At 33.4% G+C, this 23,769-nt stretch overlaps 4 protein-coding genes across 4 annotated transcripts; all 4 read right to left on the bottom strand.

The window, feature by feature from the left end:
• Window positions 1–1,905: 1,905 nt before the first annotated feature.
• On the bottom strand, window positions 1,906–3,086 carry LOC122604009 (uncharacterized protein At4g22758-like). The gene is made up of 2 exons (XM_043776890.1): window positions 2,630–3,086; window positions 1,906–2,379 (listed from the first exon to the last, which is right to left on the bottom strand). The coding sequence occupies exons 1-2, from the start codon at window positions 3,021–3,023 to the stop codon at window positions 2,165–2,167; spliced, it is 609 nt and encodes a 202-aa protein (XP_043632825.1). The 5' UTR covers window positions 3,024–3,086; the 3' UTR covers window positions 1,906–2,164.
• A 4,936-nt stretch (window positions 3,087–8,022) lies between these two features.
• On the bottom strand, window positions 8,023–14,377 carry LOC122603352 (protein TIC 100). Its single transcript, XM_043776027.1, has 11 exons — window positions 13,744–14,377; window positions 12,219–12,290; window positions 12,022–12,111; window positions 11,747–11,920; window positions 11,539–11,629; window positions 11,402–11,464; window positions 11,212–11,278; window positions 10,889–10,992; window positions 10,560–10,686; window positions 9,224–10,002; window positions 8,023–8,604 (listed from the first exon to the last, which is right to left on the bottom strand). Exons 1-11 carry the CDS (start codon window positions 14,319–14,321, stop codon window positions 8,269–8,271), a joined length of 2,481 nt encoding a protein of 826 aa, XP_043631962.1. The 5' UTR covers window positions 14,322–14,377; the 3' UTR covers window positions 8,023–8,268.
• A 2,587-nt stretch (window positions 14,378–16,964) lies between these two features.
• On the bottom strand, window positions 16,965–19,274 carry LOC122604776 (inactive protein kinase SELMODRAFT_444075-like). The gene is made up of 5 exons (XM_043777644.1): window positions 19,109–19,274; window positions 18,771–18,913; window positions 18,335–18,432; window positions 17,999–18,216; window positions 16,965–17,512 (listed from the first exon to the last, which is right to left on the bottom strand). Exons 1-5 carry the CDS (start codon window positions 19,272–19,274, stop codon window positions 16,965–16,967), a joined length of 1,173 nt encoding a protein of 390 aa, XP_043633579.1.
• A 2,848-nt stretch (window positions 19,275–22,122) lies between these two features.
• On the bottom strand, window positions 22,123–23,263 carry LOC122602684. Its single transcript, XM_043775273.1, has 2 exons — window positions 23,130–23,263; window positions 22,123–22,515 (listed from the first exon to the last, which is right to left on the bottom strand). The coding sequence occupies exons 1-2, from the start codon at window positions 23,242–23,244 to the stop codon at window positions 22,238–22,240; spliced, it is 393 nt and encodes a 130-aa protein (XP_043631208.1). The 5' UTR covers window positions 23,245–23,263; the 3' UTR covers window positions 22,123–22,237.
• Window positions 23,264–23,769: the final 506 nt, after the last annotated feature.

The following is a 23,769-nucleotide window of genomic DNA, read 5'->3' as shown; positions in this document are numbered from 1 at the left end:
AAGTTTCATTTCTCTTATACAAGGCCTAAAAAGTTTAGGGGTCTCCAAAATTGATTCTATAATTCATATAAATTTATTACATAAAAAAATAGATGAAAATCATCAGGTCTTATATATTGTTTTGGTATCTAGATATTATATAAATAAGAAAATATTAAACGTAGCCCCTGGGGTTATAGTTAACTTATTTAGATATGCATGATATTGTTGTACTCCGATATTTAAACATATTTTCAGGAAATGGTTATATGAAATGTACAACACTTTTAAACATGTCGTTACAACTTAAACTTAGCCCCTGGGACTATGTTTATCATTTCCCATATAAATAAAACAAAAATATCATAAAGTTTGAATGCAATTGTTATGGATTAAGTTAGGCTCATATAAATCTTTTGGTATCCATCATTAGTTTGTTATTCTAATTTTGTTATTCTAATTGTTAAAAAATTTCACAATTTAGGTATAGCCAGGAATGGATATATTAATCAAAACCCAAAATTTAACACCAAAAATACTAGCATATCACTCGAAAGAGAAACTATAACAGAACCTCCCCCATAATGGAACAAAAATACCAGCTTCCGAGAACCTTCCCTTCTCTTTGGAAAGTGCTAGCTACCGCTTTGGTTCCTCTTCCTTTAACAAAACATCTAAATATAAATAGATATATGAAGACCCTCATCTACATATATGCATGATCAATCATGTTAGGCTAGCTTATATAGTTGTCCCCACAGGTCCAACTCTTCAAGTTGGATATATACTTGAATATTCTCATGACTTGCAATAATATAATCTATACCACTTGAACACTAATGAATTGTACATCCACATATCCATCCCAACGTTATATAATTATGTATAAAAAAAATTGTGTCAATATTCATAAAGACGAATATATGGTTTCTTAAAAACAAAATTGCACATCCTGTCCTATGTATAATATATGGTTTCTTAAAGACGAATATTCATAAATTGAACCATTATTTATGCATTTATTTACCACGAGAAGATTTCAACTTATAACTTCTTGGTTGTTGGACACACTCCAACTTCGCTAAGCCAACAACCTTTGTTATCTTTCTCATTAACAATTATATATGATCGTCCATTTGGGTTACCCGTACAAGCTGCCGATCGACCTTTCAATTGACTTTCAACAATCTTAACATTTCGGGTTGTCATGTCGATTGTGCAATATTTTAATTTGATATTTGATAAAGACAATACATATCGATATGATACCCATTGTTAGACTGCTCCTAAAAACGATTTGCTAAGTTTTCAATGCAAGTGTTTATGGGACGTTTTATCAATAACTATCACAAATTAATTTTTGTTAAATATATATATATATATATATATATATATATATATATGTTAGTTAATTTTTATTTGTCATTGTCAACAATCAACATTACAACTTTAATTTGGCCACTCATTTTCCACAAATATCTTCACCATCAACGGCAAAAAGATTGTTATAATGAACATGAATTGAACGAGGTACAAATACAAAGATATGAAAGGTAGTACCGTAAATTAACAAGAATGAAAATATAAGTTAGAATTTGGATTGTCATATGTTTAAAGCTAGTTCTGTGGATTTGTATAGTTGTTTTTCAAAATGCATAGGTTAGATGTATCTATCAAATTATTTTTTTTTAAGAGAAAAATACGTTTGCAAAAGTCATACAATTTTATGAATCATCTCATAATTGTGGACTAGAAGTTAAGAGTAGATGACAATAGGCAATAAGTGTTTTACGATGAGATCCAGTCATCTAAGATAAGATTCAACTTGAAATAATAAAATTTTGAATATCAATGATAGCCTCATAAATCATACTCTAATATATTAGATTAGAAAATGAGAAACACATGTCGATAAAAAAAAAAAAAAACCAAATAAGTGCACATAACTTTTATACGGAGTACAATTTATTTGTAAACAAGGCATGAATCGTCTGGCTCACTATACAACAAATACAAGCATATGTATACTCGATCATCAATACTTGGTAATTTGATGATGAGAACTTGAAATTGAAATGGGCGTCCTAATTCGTAAAATGTGTCGTGCTATATATATATACGAAAACTAGATTTATAATAATTACATACCCATAACCTCAAATTGGACATCTTATATAACTACAAGCTAGAAGTTCATGAATCGAAGCCAACCTACTTTTTCTACTTCCTTAGAGCAAGTAGACGATGATTGTGTTGATGACATCATCCTCCCGGCACACCCAAGTTGTGACTCTTGTCCAAGGTCGTCATGACCACTTTTGGCTAAGACGACCCTCTGCTTTGGACAGAGGAAAAAACTCCTTGAACCTAACTCAATCAATTTTTCATCCGTTTCCAAACCTGTAGATTCATCTTGCATGTATATATATGTTAGAAATCGTGTGCCAAAAACAAAATTAAAGTGATTGATTGATATGGAGATTAATTATTATATTGTATATATATTTGTATTACATATTTAATTATCAAACATATGTAACTACTAATTAAGTACTACTAATGGTTTCCCTAAAAATGACATAACTTAACAATGAAATTAAACGAGTACGTATAGTACGTTAGTTAAAAAAATAATATATATAAAGCTTACATTCTAAGCTAAATTGCGAGTAATGAAGGCCGTAAGAGGAAGGATCAAGTGACGATAAGATAGGTCGTCTGCCTTCCTTGGAATACATTCGTAGAGAATCTGCAATAAGATCGCCAACACTTGACTCGGGTGAAATCAATATATGTAACGGACCCAAGCTTCTTTGTACGGTCACGTTAAGCAATAGCTTAGTTAACTTTGGACGCAAAGTAACCTCTGTGGAGGTCGAAAAACTACTAGCATTTGCAAGCAAATCCGGCACGGTTCTTGGTCTCCTTAGCTTATTCCCTACTAACTCTTCGTTATCGTGACCATGAAACGACATCGATTTCTCGGTTAATCTACCCTTTTTAGCCTTGTCTTGTGGTTTTCGGTTAATCTTTTTCGTTGACATGTTAGGATTTCCAAATTAATTAGAGAGAAAGTAGCTAGGAGCGACGAGTTTGGAATAATGTGGAGACGTGCGTGTTTATTTATATAAGTAGTGGAGGTTTAATTTACGGTCAATAGAAGAACATTGGTTACTGGTTAATGCCGGTTATTGTAGGGAATATTTTTGTACTTTTGGTTCAGGAGGTATGTTAAGATGACTGGCTATTGAGGGTTCTATATCTATTTAACGGGACTTTCTTTATTCCGTAATTTTTTATTTTTATTTTATGTAAAGAGAAGGATTGTTTTGTATGAGTTTTTATCACAATCTCTCAATAGAGAAAGTTAAGTATCGATAAACTTTTACTTCATATTTTTCAGGTGATCAGCAGTAGGCAATGTTTTCAAGTTTTTCTACTCTTCGGAGCTTGGAGTTTTATCCATCTTTTGAATTCGTATTGTAATATAATTACTTTGTACATCTATGTAACTTTTTTTTTAAAGGTGAATTTCGCTTGAAAACTTCGTGTCGCGATACGACAACGAGAGGTCTAACATACGTTGTCTTAACCGGGTCCGCGTTAGAGAGCTCCCTCGAAGTAGAAATGCCTATTTCAAATATCCAATGGGGGAAAACCCCCTACTAATCCGCCTGAAGGCACGACGATCAATAGGGGTAAACCCTGTCTCCTCAGACTTGAACCTGGGTATACCCAAGCCAAGCCTTCATAGAAAGACTTCATATGTACTTCCCAAGTCTTGAACCAAAGACCTCTTGCTTGTAAGGCAAGTGCTCAACCACTTGAGCTAACTAGGAAGTACATTGTACATCTATGTAACTAGATTGACCTCGTGTGGTCTCACTTTTGTACCTAGACAATGTAATCATAATAGCCTTATCAAATACTATGGTGTGTTATGATTTTGACTGTCGAACATGTACTATATTATGTTGCACATCTCATGTATTCCGTTTTAGCGGGATGTGACATTCATACACCCTATATTGTTTACCAAATTTTTGAGAAAAAAATGCTAATAATAGTTACATATATTATTTTCATATAACGTTTATGTCGAGGTGTGAGAAGCTGATCGATTTGCTTACTATCGTAACAAGCGACATGTGTGTGGTCATTAGGGGCAAGGGTGTAGTGTCAAAACTTTGGTAAATTGGCAAGTTTGACAAGTTTTCAGCCAATGACAAGCCGAACGTGTCGTTGCCAAAAAACTAGCCAAAACTTGGCAAATTACTAATGTCGGAAAAACATATAAAAGGTAACTGGAAAATAATCAAAGTTGCCGGAAACCATAAAAAGTGACTGTTTTTTGTATAAAATAAAAACTTGGACTTAGAATTTAGGGCTCGGGAATTTCGGAATTCAGAGACGCCATGGCTGATAACCCGAAGGTTTACCCCGCCAAGATACGCCTTGGATCATCTGAGTCTCATTTTTACGAACATTTGTATCATCATCGCCCATTTAACGTAACACTGGCAACCTAACTAGTCAACGATATAATCATCGGCTAAAACTACTTTTTACGGCTACCTATTGCTTTAATGGAACAAAATCCGGCAACGCTACCAAGGAAAAATCCGACAATACTACCGCTAAGTTAACACTACCAAGCTAATCACAAACCTACAACTAACGGCAATGTAAAAAGATAAATATGCATATATATATATACACACACACACATGTAAGCAGCAGCAGGCTAACAGTTCACCGTAAAACCCAAGAAAAGGCTCGCCAAAAAACTAGCCGCCGTAAACAGCAACAACAGCAGCAGTTAACCATAAACCAAAGAAAGGGTTTGTCGGAAAACCGATGCAACATGCAGCAACAGTTCACTGGAAACCCAAGAAAGGGCTCGCCAGGAAACCGAACCAACAAAGCAACAGGAAACCCTATCGATTAAACTGGAAACCCCAAAAAAGGGGTCACTAGAAAACCGAAGCAACAAGTAGTCAAATAGCCAACCGCACCCTTGGACAAGCCAAACAAAATTTTGGCTGTTAAAAAAGTGAACGTTTCTTGCCGGAAAGGGTACAATATAACGTTAAGGAACATCGACAAGTTTTATCGGCATGTATTCCGGTAATAAAAGCCAAGAAAAACATAAATCTAGCCTCAAAATCGAAAACCTCCAAATTTTCCGATTAGGTTTCAGGTGAAGATGAGATTTGACACAAGAAATAAAAAGGGTCACAAAGACACACTCCCAACATTCACAAGGATCGGCCAAAAGATGCCAATATATATAGCCAAAACTAGCCGATTAAACTTGCCAAAACTAACCAATGCATGTGCTATAGGGTTGCCAAAGAACCGATTCTTTTTGCCAATATAAATAGTCGACTACATCCTTGCCCCTGATTGGGGAGTAGACGCCGGAAATTAAGTGGAATAGCGTTTAATTAGTGGTGCATGAAAATTGCGTTTGTGGGCTTCATTGGCGGCCCCCCTCCAATGTCTTCCCCCATTCTTCTTTACCTTTTCATTTTTGTCTTAATCAAATTAAATATTCTTATTTTCGAATTATTGTTCTCCTTCCGGTTAAATTTGATTCACGTTTGATTTTAATCCTCTATCCTTCAAACTTATACCCATTACAATATTCATTAACAAACCCATCAATTTACAAACCAAATGTGCCGATTACTTTACTATCGTAGTATCATTTACTTCTTCTACAACAAAACCCTACAAATAGATAGTGGCCGGAGATTTTGGATTCTAGTAAAAAAATTATCATCTTTTTACTTAACTAGAGATTATGGATTCAGGTTCTATATACTGTTGCTGTTAAAAAAAAAAGGTTCTATATATTGTTACGAATGATGAGTGTTCGATGAATTATTGTCAATACACTAATATAACGTAATTGAATATGATCTCCCGATATTTCAAACTCAAACATAAAGTTAATTGTAGCTTAAATCATGAGTCATCTTTTTTTCTCTTCTGATTTTGAAATATTTGAATTGACTAGCGTGTGATTAGAAACTAGAAAGGCTAATAAATCCAAAGCCGGGTATGTACAAGTGTTGACCATATATATTTTGACGTATTTGATACCAACTCGATACAAGGTTTTCTATACTTGATCTTATGATTGATACGTAAATGAATGGAGCATGAATTAATCAGAATTGGTTGTGTTTGATACGTAATATATAGTTATGTTCTCATAGTATTTACCATCAGCTACATATAGAGTAAAAGTAAACACCCAATGCCATATCTTACGGGTTTTGGATCACAATACGTCGACGGTACATGGGGAAAGTTGAAATGTGGACAGTCTTACGCCTACAATGAAGATGTAGAGAGGTTGTTTTCAGGTTATATCTAAATGATAAGAAAAATAAATCTCCGGCCTTACAGTTTCCATGAAGCCCAATGTCGTATTTCACGATCCCAGTATGTCGACGGTGTATGGGGAAGGTTGAGATGTAGACAGTCTTACGTTTAAAACGACGATGTAGAAAGGTTGCTTTCAATTTCCAACATTACGATTTCCATGAAATGTAGAAAAACAATTTGTTTATTAAGTAGCAAATACATCATATCACACATATATGTTGCAAATATATGTTGCAAATAAGAATATATTTATTTAGCCAAGTATTGCTTGATTTACCTTTTCTCATGTTAATCAATTGTCGCCTATATTCATGCACCACTAAGCCACTAGGCATATATGTCCCATGTTATCTGGTAAAGCGACATATCTCAAAGATAACACAGTTATAATTCTAGCTTAGAACATGTGATAATCGAATACAAATACATACATGATGCAACTTTGGTTTTTGCTCATATATATGGTTTCTCAATTTTATCCGTATTACAGATGTTTCACACATATATAATCAACAAGTTAACTATTCATATATTTTTTTTACTAAAACTATACACAAGGTTGGGATAATGGGATGTAAATTTGTTGAAGATAGTAGGATGATGAGCTTCGAATAACATGACATGTGGTGCACTTTATGACTTTTTTTGGACTCACTAATGTCGTCTATTTTTTTTACACAATAATTGATAGGCCACCCTACCGCCACTTGTGTTGTCATTTTGTTATAGCTATTATACAAAACGAGTAAGTACTCGCGCATTACAGTGGTGAAATGGTAAGGTGATAGACCATAAAGTATAATAGGTTATAGGAGGTGATATGTCATAGAGTGTCATAGCCAAATGTCTTAGCCGTACAGGCTCCACCCTCGGATTTAAAATTTTATCGAAAGTATATCGAATGACATCTCTAATGAAAAAGCATGAAATTTGAAGAACACCCATATAATTTTTATAATTTATCAATGTACAATTTTTGAGATAAAAGATTTTGAAAGAGTTAGAGAAATAAAATGATTTATGCAGGAGAGGGGAAAAAAATAATCGGTTGAGATTTGAGAAAAGATAAAGGGTATTATAGTTATTTTAGGTAAATATAGAATAGATTGGAGAGACATTTTGGAAAAGTACTTAAAATCAATATTTAAAATTTAAGTTAAATTTAAATTTTTTTTACTTTATAATATAGTATATATAATAAAATAATAATAATAATAATAATAATAATAATAATAATAATAATAATAATAATAATAATAATAATAATAATAATAATAATAATAATATATAGATAAAAGGGGTTTTACTAGGTTTCATGTTTCATTATCTATTTCGAATAATCCGTTTGCTATATAACCATTCGGACCATGCCAGTGACGGGGTCGGTGACCAGAGAGGAAGTGGGGTGGGGGTTATGGGCATCTCGGTGATGGATAGAAATGTTTTTTTTTTTTTAATATAATGTATTAATAATGTGATTTTAATTCATGTGTTCAGTGAATTATTCAGCAACATGTAGCAAAGACCAAAATCTCACCAATTTGCACCAATTTGATAAGAGTTTTTGTAAAGCAACAATTAAATTATCTGAGCTTTTGGATATTCCATCATTATAACACAATCATAACATGACATTAGAAGCGGTTCTTCCATAACCCATCTCCAATTCTCCATTGGCCATTGCATTATCTCAAAATACTCTTCCGTGAACATTTCTGTTTCAGTTTTCACCAAAGGGTGGTTTAAACAGATTGATACAACTTAGGTAGACAAAAATGTCATGACTATGTCTGCCACAATCAAGGTATTAATTAAATTACAAAATTGGAAGATACTAAAAAAAGGAAAACCAGTGTCAAATACGGCACCGGGGGTGATTCTGTAAACAACAATCTAAATGGGAATGTGTAAAGACAAAATGCTTAGCTCTTCATCAGGACGTATGCATGGCCAAGTCAAGCTGTGTCTATTTGGTTCACCCGTGTTACTTTGAAGATGTGCAGAAGCTTTGTGCTTAAGACGGTTACCATGAGTTGACTTTGTGATGAGCTTGTTGGTTTGATGATGTGCCCTCATTGTCAAACCTTGGTCAAACGTTCGTTCAAAACTGATTGAACACTTTCGGGTCAATTGATCTCTCATGACCTGAGAAGAACAAGGTAGAGAAGTTTTTGTATGTAATCTTGACGCCTTCCATGCCCCAAGTAACTGCTGTAGCTGAGATGGAACCTACAATTTAAACACAGAAAGGTGATTATGAAGTACAATATTTGAAGGATAGAGACTCTATGGTCATGCAGAATTAAGAAAATGTATGGTTCTACCCTAGATTAATCTATTCTAGCTTCATCAAGCAAATTATGATATAGTTCTAGGGAAACTTTGATATTATATCAACACCCATAACATTATGGATGTTAAATTCAAGTAACCAGGATTAGTTAGACAATTAGTATGACAGAAACTTATTTAGAGGAAAAGGGTCCTTTTTTACACGTGTTTACACCGCAAACTGGCAAACCATGTTACTGGTGGCCCATTTTTGTGTTTTGTAGATTATTGATGTAAAAATCAATTCAAGACATCTTAAGCATACCTTCGACCAATTTAAAAGTTTGACCCATTTCATTTAAGCTAATTTTCTACATTCCAATCGCTGGGCCTCTTATCAATGAAATAAAACATAAAATGGCCCTTTTCCATTATAAATAGTAAAAACTGCCGTCTCTAACATAAAAAGTATGTTTGATTTTTTATTTTATCTTTTGCATCTATAGGTATGATTATTAGTCCTAATAGTCAAAGGATTGAACTCGAAAACCATGGACATTAGAAGGCATAAACTCACCATAGAAACCAGCCCCACAGAAGAAAACTGCAAAGAAGATGAAGCAAACGGTGAGGATCTTCCACCATTTTTGCCTTTTTGATCATTTTTTGTCGAGTCTTGATCTTTAATAACAGACCCAAAACTAGGTGGTGTATTTTCATCATCATCATCTTCTTCGTCTTCTTCTTCGTCTTCATCTTCATCATCAGCATCATCACCATCACCATCATTTTTAACCTCATCGACTTTAATCTCAACATGAGGGACTTCCTCAGATTTCTCAACTGGCTCGTCTTCATCTTCGTCTTCCAGACCCATCTCCATTTTCTTTTCCTCTTCTTTTTCCAATTTTTTCAATTCATCATCCATTTCTTTAATAATCTCCTTCAATTCAGACTCAGCCTCAACTATTTCAATTTCTGTTTCTATTAATTTCAACTTCACTTCACTCTCTTTCTTCTTCTCTTCCCTCCATTTCTCCAGATTTTCAAGCATGAGCTTGCATTTATCTTGTAATGATGTCACTGTACGCTCTAAAACATTACGATCATCGCGTTCAAATAGTTCTTCATCTCCAAGGGGTAAAAAGGTAACCTTGCTTGCATCAACATCTTCCCCGTCCTTCAAAGGTGGTTGCCAGAACAAACGGATCCCATGTTCTTCATCATCTACATAGTTGATTATACGCCCGGTTGGTGTGTGCAAGATAACAGGATCTTCAGTGTATACCATCTTTGATGGATCTTCAGGATCGGGCTCTGGCTCCTTGTTAAGGAGAATAAACTCGGGAGACTCGTCTGCTCAAAATGAAAATAAAATGAGAAGACAGTTGTTATCTGTCTTGTAACTTTATCCAATTTTCTTTAACTACACCAAACTGTTCTACATGAATAAAACAATAAGAACCCAAGCAATAAGCATATATTTAGGAAGAAAAAGCAAAATGGTGGGTTGAGCAGGTTGGATAATTGGTCAGAACAGGAAGCGCTTTGGTATTTATGACGTGGCAAGCCTGGCATTTAACGAAGGACCAATCCAAAAAATTTACGATATTCCCTTTTTTATTGATATTTGATAATAAAATCCTTTGAAAAGACTAAATGTGAATAGGTTCCCTTTAGTAGAAATTTTTGGTAAAAGGATTACCTTTTTATGGAATTTTCCCTTATTTGGATTATGTTTTTCTGCATGCATTTGATTTGTAATCCTAAGAGTTTTCACCAATGATGTTATAGTATGTTCGATAAAAGGACAAATGATTTTATCTTTCTAAATAACCTAGTAGTTTAAACTAGCGTATTAATGTAAAAATTCAACTTAAAATACATATACAGTCTTTCAAAGAGGATATTACCTTTTTCCCACCAATGCTCAAGCTCAGCTGGCATGGGTAGCCTTAGTGGGGCTTTATAGAACGAGTTGAGCCACATCTGTCGTTCTTCATCCACATCTTCCATATAAGCTTTCCAGTAATCAGGGACCTGACATAAAGCAAGTGAAAAAGATGATTAACCTTTCAAAATAGTAAAAGTACAAAGCGCTTTTGGCCAGTACATCCCCTGATCCCCCATATTGTTGAAAATTTGTCATGCTTACATAGTAGTGTTTCTTTTGCAAGAACGATGGTTATATTGCAAAAACGTTAAGAAGTTTAACTCAATAAAAAATGGAAGAAGAAGTTACTTCACAAAACTGGTTAATGAAGCCTGGAGCCATCCACACATCTTCTCCTTCATATAAATAGGGATGCTGAGGATCATTATATGGACCACGTTCTTCTCGGACCACTGTAACAGATGCTCACGAGTGACTAAAGAGAGAATATATACATACGGAAAAAATATGCATAGAAATCTTGTGGCTGGTAGAACTAATAGCTACAACTTGGTATAGGTTTTGGGAAGTAAAAAACTTTCTTAAGCTGAAATGTTCTAGGGACTCGTATGTTTCGACTGTTTATGAACATGTATATAATTTCAACTGAAAGGATAAGAGAGATGACATACTCCCATCAGGCTTGTTAACAAACATTCGAGCCTTTGCTGCAGCCACATCTGCTATACCTGAATGCAACTGAATTACATATGTAATTAGTAGATTTATCAGAGTATGATTTGCATTAAACTTAACTATAATAATCAAATTTAATAAGCAAAGATTCAACAGAATCCAATAAACAGTAAGATGTTACGTTACCGCTGAGGTATCAACATCACAACCATGATCTTCCTCCAAAAACTGTCCAAAGTAAAATCTTCCCTGAACAAAGAACATCAAATGTTATGCTTCTTTAAAGCACAAATATAAACTACCATGCTTTACTTCGGACTTACATAAGTGGTACGTTCATTGAGTTCAAAAACACCACAACCATGCATTCTGCCATGCTTCCATTGACCAGCATAACGGTATCGACCTTTCTCCCTACCATCAAAAACCCAAGTGATAAAGTAAGTAATAACCACTAGATACAGACAAGAACGAATATGGTTTGTATCAAACTTAAGTCTAAAGGGGACACAACAATTCTAGTGAACTCACGGTTTCTCTCCAAATTGTCTGACCCATTCCTCATTTTCATAGAACGGGATTTCATATCTGCCCCGTGAGAATTTCACACAATCTTCAATATCTTTCTCAAGCCATTCCTTATCTTCTGGCGACATAAAATCTCTTTTAAATATATGTCCTTTAGCTCGCATTTCAGCTTCAAGCCTGTAAAATAAAGAACAAACAAAAACATAAACGTCCCGCATTCATTTTATTTTCATACTATGCAATACATATAAGAAACATAGTTCGGATCATATACATACTCTGAACCTGGGATGGGCTCATAAGTAGGTATGTCAACTTCAAGAACCCCATGGCCCTCGGGATTATTTTGTAACCATTCACCTTCATATCTGCAATCATCCATCAGCATAGATGTTCTCATTGTTAGCCTCAAGAGTCAATCAAAACATATTCAAATAACAAACTAACAAGACAAACATATACAATATAACCGAACCTGACAAGCCCTTGTTCAGCTTCATAAACACCTTTCCCATGAGCCAAATCATCCCACACGGTACCTTCATACCTTGAAATATTACAAGAAACTACTAAATAGTAGAATGCTGAAAGTTAACTTTAAGAACTGAATAATATGCATTCAACATCAAAATGAGCCGCAAATATATACTTTCAAGCAAATTACCGTTTCATAATGTAAAAAAAGACTTATTGTAAAAAAGAATAGACACAAAATAGAAAACTAAACATGTACAGATGCAGAACTTTCCCTGGCTGGTGTGTATCATAATTCAAACGGCTATCAAAACTGAAGCACATTGGCCCAAAGATCTTGTCTAGGACTTGTACTTGCCTAGATAAATTGGGGGTTCCAATTAACTGATTTATTTGTAATTGGTGCCCCAAAAAAAGGTGACATAATAATAACTTTGACAATGCAAAAATTATCTTGCTCCCAAAATGCTATCATAAATTTCTCTCAACTACTTTAGTCTATGTGTTGGAACCACGTTAAATGTGACCGTCACTGGTCGTTTATCATTTGTGATATGATAATTGACGATAACTGAAATCCCTATGTCTAGTAAATATACGATGAGCGTATTCACTCTTAAAGACAAATTATAGGGTTTCCTATTAGATGATTGGAACTACAGGGACTTATATTGCGCATACTAAACACCAGGGGCTAAAGCTGTAAATGCTCTCTCTATAAATAGAGAGCCATGTACAACATTTCTAACCCTAATCTTCCACCCTCTTTGTGTGTGTATCTCCCAAATTCTCAATCCCATCATCAAACAATCATCTCGTTTTGGGCACCCGACATAACTGGCAAGTATGCTTAATCATCTAACAGGTTCCACAGGTTTGTCAGGTTTTATTATTATCATGTTTTCATTGTATTTACAATACGAATCATGTTTGTTCCAACTCTATGTTCTACCAAGTTTGGGAGAATTGATTTACATTATCTTTTTACGGAACTATAAAACTTTACATGACCCACATTGTCAAGGTTGATTTTTTAGGTTCTTTAGAAGCGTGCATATTATAAGTGCCTATGACTTGACAAGTTGCATTCACAATAAATTGAGTGTTTTTTCACTACAAACCACCTGATAGCCAAACACTCCTAAGATATACGCATTCCTAAATCCCCTCATAATATCGCCTACTTTTTCTAGCTAACCAAAAGTAATCAGAGTATGTTTTTTCCCCACAAATTCTCTATCAAAAGCCGGTAAAACAAGAAACTAATCATACACTATATTGTCCTCATAATAGTAGTAGTAGCCTAGTTGCGGAGGACTTGCAATGTCAAGGGAAAACCCGTTACAATGTTACATGTTTACTTTAACCATAGACCATAGTGTTCACAATTTACCTCATTCGTGTTGACCGGTACTAATAATGGGTCGGTTATCCATACTACTACACACTAAACATACAAACAACAACAACAATGTATCTATAAAATCGATAAAAAAAAATGTAAAAAAAAAGGAGTAAAAACTCACGTGCTACCATCAGCAAAAACAAAGCTATGCCATTGCAAAGTCTCTTCAATTCGATCGAGTTCTTCGATAACAGATTTAGCATTTCTAATATCATAATGATTATGTGGTATTACCGGGTAATGTTTCCTATACGGTACATAAAACGGGGCAATTGGCGGATCCCTTCCTTCTCTAATCTCCTCATTAATTATATCAAGTTCATCTTTATCCACAAAACTCGGGTCAAACCCGGGTTTGGTCATAAAAGGCGGAGCATCCGCCCACAGCTCTTTCAAGTCTTCTTCTTTCCAGTTCTCCGGGTCTTCTGGAAAATCATACAGGTCACCAATATTGTCCACGTCATTCACTTCTTGTGATTCTTCAAGTTTCTTGAATTCTTCTGATTCAAGAATTTGACTTACTTTTTTGAAATATCCTTCTGGGGTAGTATCGTCGTCATCAGCATCGATTTTTTTGTTTTTGTTGTTGATAATTGAGTTGTTGGGTCGGATTGTTGTGACTTCGGGTTTTTTGGTATCCGGGTATGGTTCTTCGGTATCAGAAGAAGAGTCATCTTGGTCTGGTTTTTTGGATGACATTTTTTTTTTGTGTGTGAGTGTTGGTGTTGTTGGGGGGAAGAAGGAGAAAGATAAGGTGTGAGAGTGCAAGAGGAGGGTGGGAAATGCTGGTTAGATATATATTGGGATATCTACAAAGTGGAAGGACCAATCTTGAAATGTTGTTAAAAGATGAGACTACTAAAAGAGTAAAAGTAAAGAAAGAAAACTTCTAAAAGTACATATATACCCTACAAATTTCCGGAAAAAAAAAAAAGAAGTGCGTTTGGTTCACAGAATATTTTTAGAATCAATTGAATCTTTCAAAGAAATTGGAATTCAAAGAAATGAAATTTGATACGGAATATTTTTGATTTTTTGAAAATTCAAGTGATGGAAGGAATGAAATTCCTGACATTCCATCAAATGATAGAATGTTTACATTCCTACGGAATGAGATTCACCCTTCTTTGAACAACCAAACGCACCAAGGAATGAAATTCAATTCCAATTTCATCAATTTTTATCAAATTCTGTAAACCAAATGCGACCTAAGTATTTTACAAGATCATAGCTCGTTCACTTAAAATGCATAAATACTTGGTTGAAAGACTAGCAACGGAAAAAAAAAGTCCTCTAATCTTGATGAAGAGAAGAGAAATAATATCTTTTGTGTTGATTTTGACTCGTTTACATTTGTAATCTGTTTTATTTAAAGGCTCAGTATAATTAATGATTATTATATGAATTAATTTATAAAAATGAAGATGTTACTAAGTGATCGATAATACTCTGTAGTTATTTTAGATATAAGTTTATGGGAAAAACCAATATGCTGCTAGAAGAATGAAAGAAACATGTTTTTCACTCACAAACTCACCCCATATCACATGTTTGAATATAAAATCTCTCCCCCCCTAAAAATTATGGTGGAAGCATGCTACTAGAAGCATACTAGTTAACCCCTAAGTTTATTACTAATATTGAACATTGATGAGAATCACATTGTAAACATGATGCATGGGTATTTTCTAGGGTTTGATATCCACTTTGAAATCATAAACCAAACACCTTCAATGGAAGAGGAACTCATACCTTCATCCCATTCTTACAAACCACACACACTCATAGCCGAGTGAAATGAATGGTTGGCCTTACAAAGTGATGCGTGGTTGAAAGATGATTGCTTAAGAATTAAAGTAATCATTAACTTTGTATGTTTTTTTGGAACATCAAACATTTTTTGGGACCAACTTCATGTAATTTATTCACTTATCATTAGATACTAACTTAAAAGCTTACGAGTTACGACAAACCAAATTAAGAACGAAGTTCTATATCCTAAGATTTGAATTAGGACTGTATTTTAAATTGATTTATCCTAATAATTTTACATTAATGAAATTTTCATGAGTTAGTAGACTCGAAGTCTAAAGTTTCAAAATATATACATTTGTTACACCATGTAAATACCCGCAAAAGTACTAGTATATAAAAGAGAATACATTGAGTGAATAGTTTTGTCTATTTTGCCTAATAATATACTTGCACACTTAATTTGCTTTCATATACTCCGAAGCATTATTGTTTTTATTATTGTTGTTGATAAAACGTTAAAACTAAAAAGAGTTATATTTGTTCTACTTGGTAAAAATGTTTGGCTTCTTTGGGCAGAGGGGTCATTCCTCCAAAGCTAAAGTTGACTTCCTCATCAAAAACACGTTGACTTTGATGGTTACTTTTTGCATTTTCGTTGACCTCCTCAATTTCATCTACTGAGTGGGCTTCATGGCTAGTTTTCTCATCATTGATGTGTTCCAATGTTTGCACTACCTAAAATAGACCATCAACAAGTTTATCAGATTACAATTATCAAATGCAAGTCAAATAGTCAATGGTACATCATATCATTTTTACATTTTTACCTTGTCCATGGATAATCTTAAATTTGAATCTTTGCATAGACATTCTAATGCCATTTGTACAATGCTCACCAGCTGCTCGTTGTCGTATGTAATTCCGGGATCAATCAACTCAGAATACCTCTTCTCTTTTATGAGTGGAATAGCCTGCAAATTAATGATAAAATTTGTACATGGAAAAAGTTATGTGACTTCTTGTCATTTGAGGCATGAAATAAGCTTTACCCATTGTAATAAACTTTGTCCTTTTAGCCGTGTATCTGTTGGACTTCGACCGGATATAATCTCCAATATAACCACTCCAAAAGCATAAACATCTGTTTTCGTAGTTGCTTTCCCCCTTTGTGTATACTCTGGTGCCATATATCCAAATGTACCTATTATATAGTGGTCCGAGGAGTTTTGTTTCTCGTTTATCATCTTTGCTAGCCCAAACCCTGCAATCTAATTAGGTGAAGAAAATAACAACATCAAGTGTGTATCGTATGCATTCATAAAATGTACGCATCATGGATGACGAGTTTGATGGCTTACAAGTGGTTCAAAATCATGTGTCAATAAAATGTTCTTCGGACGTATATCTCCATGGATTATGTGGTGAGTATGCAAATGTTGTAACCCCTTAGATACACCAATTGCAATTGCCATCCTTTGTGCCCATCTTAAAGGTCTAATGTTTTGATCTGTTTATCATTTAAATGCATCAAGAACTCGATAAGAATGTAAAGGTACGTAAAACTTTTATATATACCTAATAAAGATCTTACTTACATGACAAATGTTGATCGAGTGAGCCATTGCAAGCGTACTCATAAACCATCAATACTGGGATTTTTTCAACACATATTCCTAACAACATGATCACATTCTCGTGTCGTGTTTTTTCAAGTGCTTGCATCTCTGAACTGTACTTCTTTATATCTTTTTGTTGCTTAACGATGACATTTAACTTACTCCTTTTAAGTTTCCCTGAAAAAACAGCTTCGTATTCTCCTCGATAGATCAGATTCTCAGATGAAAACCGATTAGTGGCTTCAACAATCTCTGAATAAGAAAAGTTTCTACTTTGCCACACTTTCGTCGGTCTTGTGATATTACAAGTTGTGCATTTCTTCTGATCAAATTGTATTTTCTCTATTGACATCCGTGGTGTTTGAGTACTTTCACGACTAGTTTCTGTAGAAGGACTCTCGTGTTCTTTCTCAATTGTTTCTAAGAGCGTCGACAACTGTTTTATCTTGTCATCTTGACTATTACCTAGTGTTAATATGCCATCGCTAACGCTATTTCTTGTACTCGTAGAACTTGTACCTGTTATTTCATTGTTTAAGTAAAAGCTATCATCTATTCCTATTATCACTAGCTAGTAAAGAATGTACTTAGGTTAAAAGAGAAGGTTTAAGGCTAAATTTCTTTTTTATATATGTTTGATCAGCTAACTTTTAAATTTAGTACATTGTTCGTACACTTATGACCTATCATAAGTCATAAAAGTACGATGTATAAATTTTAAAAGTTAGTCGGGCAAACAGATCGATAAAAAATTACAGATCAATAAAAAATTAAGTTTACGATACAGGCATACATCTATGTATAAGGAAAAACTACGTTGGCTTATACTTCTACCTTAAATCCTATAAGAAATACTAAACTTATAAAATAGTTTAAACTGAAATGTATATTATGGTGATATATATAAAAAAAAAAAATTAAGTTGTGTACATATTGTATCTATATTCAACATTGTAGCTAGGATTGTAGGAAATTATTTGTGTGTATTGGAAATACCATACTTACACGAGGACAGTTCGATGCTAAACAGATCTTGGTCATTTTGATTGTCCCTAGTGTGAAATTCGTGGTCAACTGGTAACATTTCGTCATATGATATCTTTGTATGGGATACAGTCGATATCCTTGGTCCTCTTATCTTAATTATTTCGTCATTTCTTTTCATTCTTGATATCCCACAAGAAAGCTTCTCTAGGAAATACTTTCTTTCTCTCTTCATTCTCCTAAAGGATCAATAAATGTCGCAAGTAATGAAAACCAAAACAAATATTCATTGTATAAACAAATAATACTGTAGTTGATAGAATTTGACTAATTAAAAACCATCATTGGTTGATCTACCTATCAAGAATCACCCATGTCGGATTGCATTTCTTAGATGCTTCAACGGCTGCAACCTTAGGTATAGGTCCAACGACCAACTCAATCTTGAATTCTATCTGTTTTGTAAAAGAAAAATGTTGCATAACTTAAATTATTTGAAGTGTGTACGTTCATGTCAATATATATGTAGCTTCTGAGATTACATATTACATAGAGACATCATATACTCCGTATGTAGCAAAAGGATCCTACTATACACTTCACGTACAATACAATAACACCACATATTTTTACAGCAAAATACATTTTTCAAAAGACTTTACAGCAAAATAAATAATACATATGGTCCTTGTAACTAGTTTTTTTAGTCATTCAGAATATATATATATATATAGATAGATAGATTTTGGTCATTTTGTAGTTAAAGAAAAGTAGAATTGTCTTGATTACATACCTCTTGCATTTCATATAGTTTTGATATTTGGACAAGTTCAAGATTATCATCGTACTCTTTCTTCTTCCAAGCAATTTCGTCATCAATAATCTTTTGGTTTGTTCCCCCGAACATGGAATTATCCACTCTTATCTTGATTCCCACTACAATCACAAATATATATAACAAGATTCGTATAGTCCATTACATATTCAGGATAAAATATGCTGAGCTGACCCGTTTCGTTATAAATGAGTCCACATTGTTAAATGTACGAAAATTTTAGTCCAAGATATTAAGAATTTTACAGTTGCTCAGAATATATACAGTAAAAGTAGACATTTCAATAGAATTATTACTTGGATGATGAACTTGATGAAGAACCGAAAGAAAGGTAAAAATATCCCCAGCCTTCAACTTGAATCCCTCCAAAATCCATCTCACAGCATTGGTTTTCACCCCTCCAGAGGCATCATGAACTAACACCACCCTTTGATTGTCATTTTTCATAGTTTCACCTTCCATTTAATTTTGAACATAAACTAGCACCAATATTAAGTTATGTCTCAACTTGTACCCAATGCACCACTATATAATACAGAATAATATATAGGTGGATGACAAGTACTGAAAATAAGGTACAACTAATGTTTTGTGTATCCAATTTGACAATGAGAAATAGGAGTGAAAAGAGACGAGTATTGGTATCTATATATACATGTAATGCATGTTTGGTGATTCCTAAGAACATGAAACTTCGAAAGTCAAATTGTTGTTTGAATGGATATTTCGTGGATTTTAATGACGCGAACTATGTATTCTCTTGCTAATCGCTTTCATTTTTGTTCTACAGATACTTAGGGCAAGGGGAGTGACGCGTTAGCCTCATGTAGCACGCCCAAAAAGGTTACGACAGAACGCGTATTATCCTCTAGTCGATGATCTTTTTCTCTCTGGTTCTCTATCTCAAACACAAACATCCCGAAAATTATTTAATCTTTGATGGATTGTATCTGATTAAATATTTTGGGGTGAACTAGCGAATTGATGTAATCTGAAAGTATTTCACGCCTTCAAAGATTAAATTTATATCCTGCTTTTGTTCGTTTTTCTATATATCCCCAACAATGTTTTTACTTAATAAATATGTGTTTAATCTCTGATTGTATCCGATTGAATATTTTGGGTGAACCGCCGAATTGATTCAATCTAAACGTGTTCAACGCCTTTAGAGATTACGACGCTACTAGTAAATTTGCAGCATAAAAAGCAGTTAATGGGCCTTGATCGTATTTATTCTTTTACATATTATCATTTGGTCATTTCCCTTATTCTCTCAGGTTCTCTATCTTAAACACAAACATACATAAAATTATTTAATCTTTTATTGTATCCGATTAAATATTTTAGGGTGAACCACCAAATTGATTCCATCTAAAAATGTTCAACGCTCTCAGAGATTGAATTTATATCCTGTTTTTGTTCATTTGCCAATTTTTTTACAATCAATGAACATGTATGTGTTTGTTAAATTATTCTATCTTATTATTTGATAATAAAAAGTAATATAAATAAACTAGTCAAAGAGACGATAACTGTCACTGTGTTGTCTCAAATGCTAACTAATAACTACTAATTACTAACTCGTTGTTTAAAAAATAAAAAAAATAAATAAATATAAGATACTACTACATAAAAAAAAAGTGATGAAAATGCATTGAATGCTTAAGCAAACATGAATAGTGTGATAATTATTTTTTACCACATCTTATTTACTGCATCTTTGGAAATGTAAGATTTCGAAGATAGTATTTTTTTTTTCTTGTCCCAATATATGATTTTACTTGACACTTGCGATGAGGTTGATATTGTTTTATGATCCGTTTGTATGTTATGGCATCTCTAGTTTGCATATGCATTGATGACAAAATAGTTTTGTACTAATTTCATAGTATTATATTATTCTGGTTTGTAACTCCCTAAAATATGAACTTTCTCTATGTTAGATAAATTCCATAGACCGAATTAATCATAATAGCCCAAAATTATTCTCTCTAGTTTTTATTCTTAGAATATGCCAACAGATATTCTATCTACTTTCCACAAATTTTAACGTCGTTGTATGCTATTCTTGGAATGTTTATGATGCGATCCACTGTGTTATCTAGGTATCGTCATATGTTTGTAGTATAGACCGGTCTTGATCAGGGGCGGCACTAAAGGGGACAAGGAGGTCCAATGCTCCCTCCAAATTTAAATTTTGTCATGTATTTTTAAATTTTTCATAGATTTTAAAAAAATTTATATAGGTTTTTGACATTTTGCTCCCTTTTAGATTTATTTTTCATAAGTTTTCTAAATTTGTCCCTTCAAAATTTTTTTCTGGTACCGCCTCTGGTCTTGATGTCAATGCGTGATGCACAATTTGACATAATATACCCTATATAATATTTGTTGATTACTATGTTATATAAAATTCAACATAATCTATGTCACTCCTTATAATTAATTTGTTGTATAACATGCTACATGCATGATATATAATTTGAGTTAATTTTTTTGTATATATAATATTTGTTGCATACATTAATAAAAGTATGAAAATCTATTAAAAGATACATGTTTTATAAATAAAATTACCTCAATGGTTTGCGTTGTCAATGGAATTGAATAATTAGATGTTGTAAATCACTGAATCTATAAAATAAACCTTATGAATTTAAATAAAACTCTGTTGAATATAGTAGGTCAAAGTCGAGTTGACGATAGAAAAAAGTCTAGAAATTCAGGTGAACTAGCCGGTGATTATATAACCTTGATGATACTAATAAATATTTTTAGCATTAGAAATCCTGTTAGATCCCTCGATGTATTATGATCACCGATTCGCCTCTAATCATAATATGAGATTTCATTATTTGAGGCATGAATTAATCCTCCAACTCCAAATCATCCAAACTTCCAAAGTAGATTAAGCGGATACCTTAATAAGGCCTTGGTAAGCTGTAAGTTGGACATGTTAGAGGCCCATTTCACTAAATAGGGAAAGGGGAAAGCTAGAACCCACCAACACCGAACGTGAGCCCAAATAAGTTGATCAAAAATTCAAAACCATTAATCACCATTGCCATAGTTGAGTAGTAGTTGACCTCTATGACTCTATCAAATGACGTCAAAATTCCTCAAAATTCAACATACAAAATAATCAAAATAACTAGGGTTCATAAACTTTTCAATCAAATGACGTCTTAAATCCTCAAAATTCAAAAAGCCATCAAGAATCTTAACCAATAAAACATAAGGGAAAGAGTCCACCTTCAACTTGGCTAATTGACACTTTTATAGTTTTATTCCAATCCATACCAAAGTCGTTTTTTAAGTAACAATATTACATCCTTATATGAATTTTCCACATATTCACTTCATAAAAAAATAAATAAAATAGCTCATAATAAGTATAAAAATACATTTTCTGAAAAGGAGGGGTTTTACACCCGAATGTTGTTGTCCATCATTGTCGTGATTTTCTTCTTTTTCCTTTGATTGGCGTCGCTTGTGTTCGTAAGATCTCTCAAATGATTCTGAACACCACTGTGCCTGGGATACTCATATGTTTGAGATCTATCTCGAGGAGCTACGTCATTGTATGATGGTGGTGCATCATAACTAAAATCGACACTACCAATTTCAGAATTACCTCTATTACCAACCATACATCCAATAGATGGTGCTTGCTCAATGCTTTCATATGCTGTCGTTAGTAAATCTGAAGAGGAATAAGGGGTTTGGGCTTCATTAAGTTCTCATTTTTAGTAAAAGCCCCTTACCAAACATACACTAATTAAGTTACCGGTTATATATCATCAAAGGTTTACCTGTTTTATTAGCTAGGTTGGATATATCAATCATGAAAAAATTTAGACTTCAATACACACATTAAAAACCTTTAGAGTTAAATACGTACGCTCACACATACACTAAACCCCATAGGCCAACATAAGACAATAAATTGTTGCATATATGTAAAATCTTGTACCGCGGAGTGTATATTTATTAGACCATTCGTAACCGTTTACTATTTCATCTACATTTTTTTCTGTCAAATCAGCATCACCTTCTCATTTCTTTCACTTCTACTTTTTCCCTTAATCATTCACCTATCATTTGGTCCCCACTTTTATTTAATTAAAAGCACAATACATTTAATCAATATGTAAAAATGGACCACACATTTTGTCTTTTTAGATAGGTGATCATAATCACTTTCCTCCCTTCACCTTCGCTCATCACCTACATCTTCACCCTTTTCACCTTTAGCTTTCATCTACCTCTTTCAGTTACGTTTTAAAATGGTCTTAGAGAAGGGATGGAAATACTTACATGAGGAATCGAAATTGGTGCTAAACAGATCTTCATTTTCCCTATTCTGAAATTTGTTGTCCACATGTAACCTTTTGCCATACAATAGCTTTCGTTTGTACACCCTGGCTGACATCTTCGGTCCTCTTATTTTTATTATTTCCCCATTGCGTTTCAAACCTGATACCCCACATGATAGCTTCTCTAGAAAATAATTTTTGTGCTTCTTCATTTTTCTAAAAAAAATAATGAGTTATGAGAACCAAGGGTCATTTTTTTAATTGATGATCATATATGAGAACGTTACAAATAAGTATCATATATATAGTCGGCCTTCGGAAGTCGGAACCATATGATCATATCTTTACTTAGGTGATATATAGCTTTTGTATTAAAACTAAATTGATGATAGACTTAACGTGTACAAGTTTTAGATGTTGTTTATTTGAAACTTAATTGACTTAATGAGTACGTACTTAATATAATTTTTTTTCCGAACATTCAGTCGGTATGCGATATCAGGGACCGTATAATGGTAAAGCCTTCACTACAAATAATATTGTATTTGTCCACACTTTTAGTTAGTGTGAACAAATTAAAAAATTTGTCACGCTTTTATGTATGCAAAAATATATAGAACTAAAAGTGTGTAGAAATTTCT

Source organism: Erigeron canadensis, chromosome 6 (genome assembly GCF_010389155.1).
Source record: "Erigeron canadensis isolate Cc75 chromosome 6, C_canadensis_v1, whole genome shotgun sequence".
NCBI lineage: Eukaryota > Viridiplantae > Streptophyta > Magnoliopsida > Asterales > Asteraceae > Erigeron > Erigeron canadensis.
Note: the sequence above shows the minus strand (reverse complement) of the source record. Positions and strands in the feature narration are given on the sequence as shown.

Bases quoted from the DNA above. Each gene is read 5' to 3' on its own strand.
- LOC122604009 (XM_043776890.1), bottom strand. From the start codon at position 3,023: ATGTCAACGAAAAAGATTAACCGAAAACCACAAGACAAGGCTAAAAAG. The intron at 2,380-2,629 runs GTAAGCTTTATA...ATGAATCTACAG, and splicing joins CTCGCAATTTAGCTTAGAAT to GTTTGGAAACGGATGAAAAA.
- LOC122603352 (XM_043776027.1), bottom strand. From the start codon at position 14,321: ATGTCATCCAAAAAACCAGACCAAGATGACTCTTCTTCTGATACCGAA. The intron at 11,465-11,538 runs GTAAGTCCGAAG...TTCTTTGTTCAG, and splicing joins TCAATGAACGTACCACTTAT to GGAAGATTTTACTTTGGACA. The intron at 10,687-10,888 runs GTAACTTCTTCT...GCTTTATGTCAG, and splicing joins TCATTAACCAGTTTTGTGAA to GTCCCTGATTACTGGAAAGC.
- LOC122604776 (XM_043777644.1), bottom strand. From the start codon at position 19,274: ATGGAAGGTGAAACTATGAAAAATGACAATCAAAGGGTGGTGTTAGTT. The intron at 18,914-19,108 runs GTAATAATTCTA...TTGTGATTGTAG, and splicing joins TCATCAAGTTCATCATCCAA to TGGGAATCAAGATAAGAGTG. The intron at 17,513-17,998 runs GTAAGTATGGTA...ATGAAATAACAG, and splicing joins TAGCATCGAACTGTCCTCGT to GTACAAGTTCTACGAGTACA.
- LOC122602684 (XM_043775273.1), bottom strand. From the start codon at position 23,244: ATGTCAGCCAGGGTGTACAAACGAAAGCTATTGTATGGCAAAAGGTTA. The intron at 22,516-23,129 runs GTAAGTATTTCC...ATTCCTCTTCAG, and splicing joins CACCAATTTCGATTCCTCAT to ATTTACTAACGACAGCATAT.